This window comes from Ochotona princeps, chromosome 30 (genome assembly GCF_030435755.1).
Source record: "Ochotona princeps isolate mOchPri1 chromosome 30, mOchPri1.hap1, whole genome shotgun sequence".
Taxonomy (NCBI): Eukaryota; Metazoa; Chordata; class Mammalia; order Lagomorpha; family Ochotonidae; genus Ochotona; species Ochotona princeps.
The window spans coordinates 20274759-20286839 of NC_080861.1; the positions used below are offsets into that span (position 1 = coordinate 20274759).

The 12081-nt window shown below is 56.1% G+C and overlaps 1 protein-coding gene across 2 annotated transcripts in view; it reads right to left on the bottom strand.

Moving 5' to 3' along the window:
• Positions 1–506: 506 nt before the first annotated feature.
• The window catches only part of SLC22A14 (solute carrier family 22 member 14), a 980905-nt gene continuing 969330 nt past the window's right edge, over positions 507–12081 (bottom strand). Inside the window, exons 2-11 of one of the 2 annotated variants that reach the window (XM_058657205.1) lie at positions 8814–9299; positions 8271–8374; positions 7989–8143; positions 7161–7329; positions 4172–4292; positions 3942–4033; positions 3533–3747; positions 2611–2719; positions 1708–1908; positions 507–879 (exon numbers count right to left, since the gene is read on the bottom strand). In XM_058657205.1, the coding sequence (XP_058513188.1) occupies positions 675–879; positions 1708–1908; positions 2611–2719; positions 3533–3747; positions 3942–4033; positions 4172–4292; positions 7161–7329; positions 7989–8143; positions 8271–8374; positions 8814–9299 (1857 nt within the window). In that variant the 3' untranslated portion in view covers positions 507–674. Of the gene's footprint in view, positions 880–1069; positions 1316–1707; positions 1909–2610; positions 2720–3532; positions 3748–3941; positions 4034–4171; positions 4293–7160; positions 7330–7988; positions 8144–8270; positions 8375–8813; positions 9300–12081 lie in introns of those variants that run through there. The other variant, XM_058657206.1, reaches the window with a different exon arrangement.

The window sequence follows — 12081 nt, forward strand, 5'->3', positions numbered from 1 at the left end:
GAGAGGAGCAGTCCATGCTGGCCCGGTGATCGGAGGTGTCGGGGCTGACCCCTGCTTGGGGGCTGGGCCACAGATCAACAGCTCAGTTGGCACAAGGCTGGTGTGGTCCCAAATCTGAGCTTGACCCCAGGCATGGTCAAGCATGACAGCTCTCAAAGCAGGTGGGAAACATCCTCATTGTTACTTCTTCCACCACTCCTACCACAGCCTGTGATAGAGGAGCTGGGGACGCAACCAGGCTCTGTGTGGCCAGGATAAAAGGTATGCAAGCAAGCCCTGCCCTCACTGCCCCACTGGATATGCGCTCCCACCAGCTTCCTTGCCCATCCTGTCTGCCCCACCCTGAGCCCCTCACTGTCCCCGAGGGTCTTGCTGAAGGTTCCAAGCTGGCTCAGAAGCTCATGGGGCCCCCCCGGTCCAGGGCATGGCAGGGTAGGGCATGGCAAGGCATGGCAGGGCAGGGCCTAGAAGCCCCAAGGGACACAACCAGCAGTGACAGAGACATATCAAGACCAACATGGCACCTTTAATGGGTGTGAAGCCCATATTCAGCTCCCCCAGGCAGCAGGGGCTGTCCCTGGACTGACCCCTACTCTCCAAGCCAGACAGGTCCTCCATCCACTGCCTGGCCTCCACAGCCCCCGGGTCCAGCTGCCTAGCTCCACCCAAGGAGTTCAGGGGTCTTCCCAGCTTCTGGAGGTGTCCGAGGTGGTGCCGGTGAGCAGGTAGGGGTCCAGTTTCAGCATCTGGGCATTGAAGATGGCGTTCTTGGCTGCTTCCTCAGACACATCCTCAGATATGGTGTCCTCTGAGGACAGCATCTCCTGGCTCTTGTGCTGCGCTCTGCCATCCAGATCCTCACTCAGGTCTCTCAGGGAGCTGGGGACAGCAGCCAGGCTGAGATGGCCTCACCAGACCCCCCCAGCCTGACTGCTCCAGGATGGGGCCTCCTCCACTGCCCAGCCCTGCTCAGACTCTCCATTTTTTTTTCTGATGACTTTAGGGTTTTGGGCATGCCAGCTGCTTCTTGAGAGTTTAATCCTTGGAGGGAAAAAATCCTCAGGACAATATGGCTTTTGCCCGATGACTCAGTTTCCCCATCTGTAACATGGGGCCCCACCCTGCCATTGGTTGTTTTGAGGACAAAGAGGGGGCAGACCTACCCGGAGCAGGTACCCCACAGGGCAAGCCCTCCAGCAATGGGAGCTGTTGCTACTACAAAGCAATGCTAGAGCCGGATGTCATTATCACAAGGTAACCACTCCATCAAGCAAGTAAGGAAAAGCCTCCCAGGGGTCATGTCTCTGTGCACCTGCTAGGGAGTGGAGGGGCAGAAACAGAAGCCCAGGCTGTCCAGTTCTGGAACCTCTGTGTCCTCCCCTGCTGCCCCATATTCCCTGCTCTGCAGTGATGCAAGCTCCTACTGACCGTGACTCCCGACTGAGTCTCAGGAGGGGCTGCTCATCCAGATGGGACGGGGAAGGTCCCAGGGCTGTGTCTCAGCTGGAACCCCAGACCCTCGTTCTGAGGTTTCCTGGGGGTTCCCCCACAGGCAGCCCCCTACTCCCCAGGCCACACAGCCAGATGACACTGAGAAAGGAGTGCATGGGCCAGGCAAGGTCAGCAGAGCCAGGTAGGGTGGGATGTGGGGTAGCCCTGGGCTCCATGGCCCTTCTGGCAAAGGCACAGTGGTCAGGGCACACCCACCTGGTCTGCCAGAAGTGCTGCAGGCTGTCACAGAGGGGCTGGTTCTGGGTCTCCGGCAGCAGCGACGCCAAGCAGAGAGCCAGGGCACACGCGAGGCAAGAGAGGAATACGGTCAGCATGGAGGATATCTGGTTGTTGACGTGCAAGGACAAGATGGCTCCAACCGTGGAGGCCAAACACACCAGCCCGAGGCCCGTTGCCCTGCAGAGGAGGGGGCAGTACCTGGTTCAAGTCCTAGCCATTCCATTTTGCATCCACTTCCGGCCAGCGCACATCCTACGTGGTTCCCGCCACCCAGGCTGGAGACCCAGCTCGAGTGCCCGGCTCCTGGCCTCAACTGGTCCAAGCTCTGACTGCTGTAAGCCTTCACTAGATAAAAGCTCTCTATCTCTCCCTCAATCTTGTCTTTCATATAAAACGGAGGATGGGTGGACAGAACAAGGTAGGTGGTATAAAGGGTCACCTGGGGGCGCTGGGTAAGTCCCAAAGCTGAGAGGATAATGGAGGCTCCCCAACTCTGCCAAGAAATGCAAATGACCTGCCTGGAAACACCTATAGGATCATGGGAAGGAAACTCATCCTAACTAAGAAGACACTGCAGTTACAAGTGATGCTTCTGACCTGCACAGTGAGGGTTACAACAGATGTTTAGCATCCAGCTGTCTCACCTGCTGGTTTCGCACCATATCGTCAGTAAACCTAACTCTGCATGTTATAACAGGGCAGGCACATCTTACCATTACCAGATGACCTACTTCCTGCCATGCACATAGCCACCCAGGCACACAGTGTGTGGATGTTTGGGGTAAAGTTAGGTGGGCTGCAGCCTCAGAGGGGGAAGGGCCTGAGTCAGGCTGCTTGGGTCCTGATGTTGCCAGGTGAGGCCAGGTGCTCAAGCCATACCTGAGGACCGTGGGGAGGATCTCGGCAGTGTGGAGGAAGAACACGGTGATGGTGGCTGCCAGGCTGAACTCTCCAAGCACAATGACCAACACTCTCAGGGACTTGAGTTCTGCAGCACAGCACAGCACAGCAAGCCCCCTTAGCCTGGGGTCTTCCTGCCCTCTGTCAACTGCCCCCCATCCCATCCGGTCATCTGCTTGGTCTGTCCCCTCCACCTGTTCAGCGGGCAGGCACACTCAGTCTCACTGAATCCCATCTGCTGGTGCTGGCCGCGGTCCCCGCATCTCTTGTTGGTAGGGCCCTCTCTGCCTTGTCTGTGTTCCGCTCTCCAGCGATAGCTCCCCTACCCCAGCTGCCCACTCCTCCCTGGGCCTCCACTCAGCACCAGGCTGCATCCTGGGCCTGGATCTCAGCTCAGGGCTCCGCAGGGAGAGGCTGGCTGGAAGCATCCCATCACACCTGACTGAGCAGCCGGACAGCGGCAGATCAGCCTTGGAAACCAGTCTCCAGGTACAGCTAGCCCGGGAGCGCCTCCTTGTGGGCTATCTACCGTACACTGCCCCAGCCTCCTCAGGCCCCAGTTCCCTTGGTGCTAGTTTACTCTTTGGCGAATCTGTTCCCAGTTTCTCCAACAAGTCTGAGAGTTTTAAACAGTTCTGCTTGGTTCAGTCTAGACCTACTTTTTTTTTTTTTTAAGCTGTAGATCGATAGAAAATTGATCATTCTTTCCAGGCCATCAGCATTGAAGCTGGAGTGGCTTTTCTGACACAGGGAGTGGGACTGTGTCCTGAGTGGAGGAGCCAGGGCTGCTGCAGAGTCGGGGTTACGGGTGGAGCCCGACTCCCGGCTGGCCAGGCCAGGGTCTGAGGAAGTGAGGAAGACTCTGGGACAGCCCTTCAGCGAAGGGGGAGGGCAGCAGTACCTTGGGGCAGGAAGATGAGGAGCAAGGACAAGATGCTCGCTTGAAGCAGGGTCATTGCCAGGCTCCACTTCCTGCCGAACCGCTCCAGGAGGAAGATGCTACACAGCCGAGCCGGCACCTCCATGATGCCGGGGATCACCTGCTGGATGTAGAAGCTCATGTCGAAGTCTGTGATCTTGAGGCTCAGCGTGAGGTAGCTGTAGCTGATGCAGAACCTGAAATGGAGCCAGTGTGCGCGCGCACACACACACACACACAGATGGAGGCTAACAGGATGGGAGGAGAGAAGCAAACCCCGAGACCACGCCCCTGGAGGCCCAGGTCAGCTTCCACCGGCGGCCCCGCCCCACTTGCAGCCCCGCCCCCACTTGCAGCCCCGCCCCAGCCCGCCCCGCCAGCAGAGGCTCACCACATACAGCTCAGCACCAGAGTCATCTTGCAGAGCTGTCTGTTTCTGTAGAAGTCCAGGACAGATCCCTTCGCCACCTTCCTTTCCGGCAGCTGCAGTCGGAGGAGCAGCGGGAGACACGGGTCAGACCCCAGCTTGTCCTCTCCCACTCCAGACCACCTCCATGGGCTCCTCCCCACCCCGGGTTTCCCTCACTGCCTTGCCCCCCACTCCTGGGGAAGCCCACTTACCTCCTCCAGCAGGCCCAAGGGAATGGCCTTCCGGTTCAAGGCAGCCGCGTGGCACAGCACTTGCTTGGTCTCTTTCCCCTTGCCCTTCATCATCAGCCAGCGAGGCGACTTGGGCAGAACCCTGCAAGGACCACCCTGTGCTATCAGCCGGGACCTCCCGCTCCTGCAGCTCCCTGCGCAAGCCCGCCGCTCCACCCTGCCCATTCCTGCCTTTTGCACTCTTGGAGACCTGTGCTCCTTCCTCGGCGCCCACCCTGGCACCAGAGCCCCCTTTGCCGCCAGCCTTCTCCCAGTCACATGTGTAGGGGCCACGTGCCAGTTGTTGCGCTGGCTGCCCCTGCCACTGTCAGCTGGCTTCCCCCACTCAGCAGAGAACATCACAGGATTTTTACCATTTTAGTCCCAGCCTCGGGGACTTAGTCACAGCGACAGAGCTGCTGTAAGTCGGACCACCATTGCCGCCACCACCACCTCGTTCTGACGAGACACTCTATGGAACTACACCATTGACCAGCTGTAGCTCTGGGGGGACGGATGGTCAACTTCATACCTGGTCAAGCCAGGCACCAGGCAGAATACCCCTAAGAATGACATGGTGACATACTGCCCAAGAAAATGTTGGCCCTGGCTTTCACAGCCACTGGCCTGAGACACCCTGTGCTGATTAGATCACAGATAGCCAATGATGACCTCTCCTGGGGTCATCCACGTGGGTCTCCACACTTGAACATGACCCTTACCCAGGCCAGGGGTATGTGATGAGGACATTTGACAGAAGGAACCTCTCCACCAAGAGGTGGGCAGGCAGCTTGGCTTCTCTCGGCTGTTTATAGAATACAGCAGGTGGGAGAGGCAAAGTTAAAGACTCAGAAAATTCAGAATCAAGATGGCAGAAGAGGGTAAAGACACGTTTAAACAGACAGAGAAATATTAGCCAGTGTGAAGGAGAGAGGATACATTCCAGGAAACAGGAGAGGACAGAATGACAGCAGAGGGGTACCCAGAGACTGACAGACACAGGAAAGCAGTGGAAACAATGGTGTGGTGTTGCAGTGAATGATACCCCAACAGCATTCAGTGAGTGGTGAGCTGAACTGCACTAGCAACTAAAACTCAACCAGCAGCAAGGTGGGAAGGGACGTTCACCAGGAGCTCAGGAGGTGAACCCAAAGAACTGCCCATCCTGCTGGTCTGTTTGATTTGACCAGGAGCAGAGACAGAATGGCAGGTCCCAGACGGGCAGTGCACGAACAGGGTGGATTTCACATCCCAGCCCATCCCCTAGAGTCGAATCGGGCGCCATTTTGTGCAGGCAGGCAAAGGCAATGATGGGACAGGACTGCACTTGCACTGAGCTGGGAGTGAATTCATTTCTGGCTCAGTGAACTGCAACAACATGGCATCTTACAGATAAGTCCAAGTAGCCCTCAGACCAAGCAGACCAAGAACTCTAGTAGTGGCACATTAGGCGCCATTTTGTACAGGATGACAAAGGCTATAAGAAGGCAGGGAAAATAGTGAGCTGCGCATGTGCTGAGCTGGGAGCAAATTCATTGAGCTCTGTGCATTGCACTGGTCCCAAAGGGAAAATAATGCTGACTTTGGCATCGTAGAGGTCGAAATAGGTCCATGTGGCCCTCAGACCTAACAACTGACAGGCTCTAAGCAAGATTAGCACCACCAACAACCTAGTGATACAGGACACCTGGTGTCTCCCTAATCTGGGAACTCCTGGAAGTGGGAGCGAGGTTTTACAGACAATGGTGCAGCCTCAGCACAGTATCACAGGAGGTGAGACTGGGGAGTCAGGAGCTGGGGTTACGAAGTCTGTGGTAGAAGTTTAACCTAAGAACCCAGAGCTGAAACTTGTTGGAGGGAGTGGGAAAAGTGATTGCAAACAGAGCCGTGTGCCAACCACAATCAATAAAATCAAATTGTAGACTTGTGGGTGACACAGCTTAGAAACCTGCCCCAAGAAGAATCTGCTAACCAGAAGTACAGTGAACAAGAGCAAAAGAGGAGACAGAGGCACAGTATTACTGAAGACTCCTCTGCAAAGGAACAAAACCATTTGCCAACTTCAGAGTTAACTGAGGAAAACATCAAGAAAATGGGGAGGTCTTGGCGCGGTGGCCTAGTGGCTAAAGTCCTCGCCTTGAAAGCCCCGAGATCCCATATGGGTGCCGGTTCTAATCCCGGCAGCTCCACTTCCCATCCAGCTCCCTGCTTGTGGCCTGGGAAAGCAGTCGAGGACGGCCCAATGCCTTGGGACCCTGCACCCGCGTGGGAGACCCGGAAGAGGTTCCTGGTTCCTGGCTTCGGATCGGCGCGCACCGGCCGTTGCGGGTCACTTGGGGAGTGAATCACTGGACGGAAGATCTTCCTCTCTGTCTCTCCTCCTCTGTGTATATCTAACTTTGTAATAAAAATAAATAGATCTTTTAAAAAAAAGGAAAGAAAAATGTGGCACTTAGCGGTGGGGGAAGTTTGTGCTCTGCTTGGGAATGACAGTAATTCCTGTGTCACTGCCTTATGTTTTTGCCTCACTTTTACTTTCTATCATACTCCTACTCATATGAAAAAAAAAAGTCCCGTCTGGGGCCCAGTGCGATGGCTCAACAGGATAAGCCTTCGCCGGCAAGTGCCGGTATCCCAAATGGGCACTGGTTTGTGTCCCAGATGTGCCATTTCTGATCCAGCTCCCTGCTTACGGCTGGGAAAACAACAAAAGTATAAACCAAGTCCTTGGGACCATGAACCCCTGTGACACCCAAAAGGACTTCCTGTCTCCTGGCATTGAATTGACTCAGCTCTGGCCGTTGCAGCCATTTGGAGAGTGAACCAGGGGACGGAGGACCTTTCTCTCTGTATCTGCTTCTCTCTGTAAATCTGCCTTTCAGATAAAAATAAGTCTTTTTTTTTTTTTAATAAATGCTGTCTACCCTGTTTAGCTGGCAGCACCCTGCACTGCCCCCGCCCTCTCACTCACCAGAAGCAGGAGATGAGGGGGAACATGGGTACCCCGGCCATCAGGAAGAAGAGCCGCCAGTGGGGGATGCTGTGTGCCAGCCCCGTCAGGAGGACGGTGCCCACCGTGAAAAAGCAGTGCTCCAGGACCACGGCATGGGCCCGGTGCTCGCCCACCAGCCACTCGGTCACTGCCAAGAGGCCAAGGGAACAGAGACGATCAGCTGGACAAGCTCCACGAAGGTTGGGGAGGAAGGGAGGATTCGAGGGCGGTCCCGTCCCAGCCTGTGTGGGATACCTGTGCCCTGCCCTGGAGGGGCAGACTGGGTTGGGAGCCAGGAGGCTCTGTGCCCTGCATCTGCCCTGTCACAAATACAACCTCCTCAGGCCCCCTCAGCCCACTACTCGGTCTGAGCATCAGTCGAAGTAAGTCTGATCTTTTAGCACATCAGCCCACAGGCGCTTCAGGTGACCAGCACCTCTGGCCAGGCTCAGGCCAGTTCTCAGAGAGAAAACATCTCCAGTCAGGCCTCCTCTGACCCCAGCACACCTCTCTGTTGACTGACACTGGCAGGTGAAGTGTTAGCTACCTGCCTGATCACCACGTAACCCGAGCAGGCTGGCTGACATATCCGACTCAGCTCAAGGCCTGGTATCCATTCACCCATTGATGAGGTCAGGAAGTGAGATAAGACTTTGTATGGAAGCCAAAAAAGCCCCTTGGGGGTCCAGGAGATGGGGTTGGGTGGAGGGCATGGGGGAGCTAGGGCACAGGCCAAAGGTGGGAGGACACGGGGAGCCTGGGTTCTCCAGCATGCCCCTCTGTCTGTCGGTGGGGCTCCTACCTTACCTAAAGTCACGCTGCTGATGGCATATCCCACCACGGCCTGCGAGACGCCAAAGCGGAAGAAAAGGTACAGGTAGAAATTGCTCACGAAGGCGGTCCCGAAGCCAAAGCCGATGAAGCCCACCAGCGACAGCACCATGGTGGGGTAGCGGCCCAGCCTGTGGCACCAAGGGGAGTGTATGAGGCCGGGCATGGCTATGCTGGCCCATGGAGTGCAGCATCAGCTGCAGGGTAGTGGGTGGCGCGTTGCTGAGCCAGGGACTAGAGGACCCGGCAGACACTCACCTGTCTCCTAAGAAGCCGAAGATGAGAGCGCCAATGAGGAGGCCCACCAGGACCACCATCTGCAGTGTCCACTTGTCGGGCTCCTTGCCACACACCAGGTCAAACTGGGCAGAGCGGAGTCAGACATAGGTCAGGACCCTGCATCAGCTCTGGGAACCCCAAGGTGAGGGCATGCAACAAAGGTGGGAATCGCCCCAAGACCTCTCCCTGCACCTGCAGATGCTGAGGCCTGGCCCCAGCCTTTAACCCATGTGTGTCTATGTGTCACAGTCTGCCCTACTACAGTAGGGAGGCCTCTTCCTCACTCCCTGCCATCTGTGAGTTCTGAGGGTAGAGTCACGATTATGGGACACAGGTGGCCAATTTGCCACCCTAGATCTGCCCCCTCCTTTACACGCACCCCAAGGTAGACGGACAGGGCAGATGGACAGGCAGCGGGAATCCATCTGCCCTTGCCTGCAAGGCTGTGCCCTGGCCACACCCCTGACAGGTGGCTTGGTCCGCTCTGTTCTCTCTCCCAGCTGAGGCGCAGCCAAGGCATACCTCATTGATTAGCGATCGCTTCTCGGCTTCAGGGTAGATCCAACCATTTTGGCAAGAGCTCGTGTGGTTGAGGCCAAACTGGATGATGGCATCCAGGTCCCAGGGCACGGGCAGGTACATGAGGCATGTCAGGAAGCCGCCGTCGGGTGCCCGGGGCAGGGTGAGGTTCAGCTGCTCGATCTCCGAGAGGTTGGGGCCCACAGCCAGGATCCAGCTGGTGTTACAGTAGGGCTTGGGGTCTGTGAGCATGTACTGGTCAGGAAAGAGGAAGAAGGCCGATAGGATATTGGGAATGAAGGTCAGGGCCACCAGCTGCCTCTGGAAGGTGCCAAACTTGCCCACGGCACTCAGGATGTTGGTGAGCTTATCTTCGTGCCAGGTGTCCGCAGCCTCCAGTCGGCGGAGCAGCATCACCAGGGGGTGCCCGGGCACTTCTGCCACATTGCTGCTCCTGAGATCTGCCTTGGATGTCTCTCCTTCTGCCATCTGTTCAGAGAAAGGCCGCAGCTCATGATCTCTGGGGTACCACTTCCTGGGGAGGGGGAGGTGGGGTACCACTGACCAGAAAGGAGGGGATGGCTTCCTGCCTCCTGGGCAGTCCCCTCCTTACTTCATTAGATGTGCCCTGGTGGCCTAGCAAACCCGCCATGTTTAGTACATTGAAGACTTGAACTTTTATACAAGGCACTGCGTAGTCCGAAGTGATGCCTAAGCTCGCTCAATGGGGACTTGGTCTACAGTGAAACTGAGGCAGTAACTGCATTGCCAAAGGTAGGAGATGCCTCGGCAAGTTCTTCCTTTGGGTAAAGCCACACAGACACACACACACACACACGCACGCCTGAATCAGGAATGGCCAGGATTGGGGTCCAGGTAGGCGGCTTGCATGCTGAGACTTGGGCATAGGGCTCCTGGCCCGGAGACCAATAGATGCCGGCTCAGCAGACACACTTCAGGGTCAGGTGAGGGCCGGAGGAAGTTGTGTTGACCACAAGGACATGGCTGGGGGAACAGCAGCAGGGAGAGCAGAGGAAGCTGCAGAGCCTGTTTTGAGAGCCTCTGCGGGGCTGAAGAGACCCAGGGCTGGGGCCCCCTATGACTCCCAGCAGAACCTGCCTTCTCTGATGGGAGATTTCCCCACACTGAGACTCTCCCGGATTAACAGTAAGCCAAGAGACTAGAGCCTCAGAGCGGGTGATCCAGTCCCCGCTTTGAATCAGTGGAGGCCAGAGTAATCAACCAGGGTTATATGCAGATGCTGGGACTGTCAGCAATGGTTCGGCACTGCTGTGGCAGGATGGTGCATGGAAGACAGCTTTAAGCATGAGAGGAATGCACAATGAGATTAAGGGAAGGAGTGGGGGCTGGTGCCATGGCACTGTGGGCTAAGCTGAAACTGGCATTGCCAGCATCCCATACTGCAGCCTCCAGTTTGAGTCCTGGCTGCCCCACCTCCAGTGCAGCTCCGTGCTAATGTACCTGGGAAGGCTGTGACAGATGACCCAGTGCTCGAGCTCCTGTCACCAACATGAGAGACCTGGATGAAGCTCCTGGCTCCTGGTTTCAGCTTGGCCCAGCCCAGCATGTGGTGGTCACTTGGGGAATGTACCCAGTGGACAGAAACTCTCTGTCTCTCCCATTCTCTGTATGATGCTACCTTTCAGATAAAACAAACATATCTAATTTTAACAAAACCAAGATGAGTCAGAAAAGCAGACATTTTGGGGGCTTTGGCAAAGAGAATTGGTCAACTGGGCACTTCATCCAGCTGAAATGCAGAAGAGAGGCCAACAGTCTCAGAAGAGTCAAAGAATAAGGACAAAAAGGAATTCGACTGCAAAATGAGTTGAACCAATACAACCACAAAATGAGTTGAACTTACTAAGATGACTACTAGTTCATTACCATATGTGGGTGCATCCCACACATGGATGGAGCTTTTGAAAAAATCAGTTGAATAAGGTGTTTTTATACAGGGTGGCTAGGATGTTCCACTTTGTCCAGCATATATCATCTTATTCATGTCTGTCATGCAAGTTGACCCTCTCCAGTGTGTGGTGATTAGATGCCAAGCCGGCCACCAGCGGAACGTGCACTGTGACACGAGGACATGGAGGCCAGAAGGAGAAGCATGGGAAAAGCCCTAGCAGACAAGCATTCATAAAAAACAGGACATAGTGATGGTTACTGCGGTTACAGAAAGCGGGTGGACACCAAAGTGACCTCAGCCAGAGATCTGGCTCGCCCCGAAGGCAGCCAAGGCCACATATGTGCCAATCATGGGCAAAGGCCAACATTCCCTGTCCTATCAGGCCCCAAGCAGGGCTGATGCCAGCACCCATGTCAGAGGGTGTATAAAACCTTTGTCTCAGCTACCCGGCTTGTCTTTCCCACTCGTGGTCCTCTCCTGTTCAGTCCTCCACTGCTCGGGAAAGGTCCGGGAACGGACTTCTCTTTGCATAATGAAGGTCTGTACTCGGCTGGTGGTTGGCAGATCTAGCACACAGGTCTATCACTGGCAAACAAAATAAAATTCATGAGCTAAAGCAGCATCTGGAATAGGGAACTGGTACCCAGATTAGAGTGTTCAGTTGCACCCCATACACGACAGTAATGGAAGAGAGGTGGGCGATGGTCACCGGCTTCCAGGCCAGAGTCCAGCAGCAGAGTCAGGAGCTGAGTAGCACAGGGGTGAAGCCCCTGGTGGGTGCCCCTACCAGGCAGCAGGCTCTCAACACATGGGGGGAGAGGAGCCTGGGGCAGCCAGAGGAGAGCACTCAGGCCTTCCCCAAGGGAGGGGAGTCCCCTGCCGACCAGCCTGTGCACTAAAGATGCGCTCCCTTCCCCGACCGCCTCCTGCTGCCCTTCCACTCCCTTCTACCTGGAGCTAAAGCCAATGGCAGTGCCGTCCTGCCCACGGTCTAGACCCCAGTCAGATACTGGAGGAGGAATCCGTAGGTTCCCGTGGTGGCTAGGGTGGGGGTGGGGCGAGGTTGGGGGTTGGTGTCATAATGGGTTGGGGAGGCTTCAGGGCAGGCTGGGTGTGATCCCAGGATGGGCATTCTATTCCCAGGATGCAGAGGGGCACAGCTGTTGGGGTTCAGGGCTCCTCCCATGCTTGGGGCAGGGATAAACACAGGCCCACTGCAAGGCCAACTCTGGAGGGAACAGGCTGACCCCTTGCTGCAGAGAGCAGATCTTGGGCGCCCTGAGACCCAGGGAGTCTCTCTGAGGTTCCCCATCAGGTTGCACCACTCCTCTTCCTCCC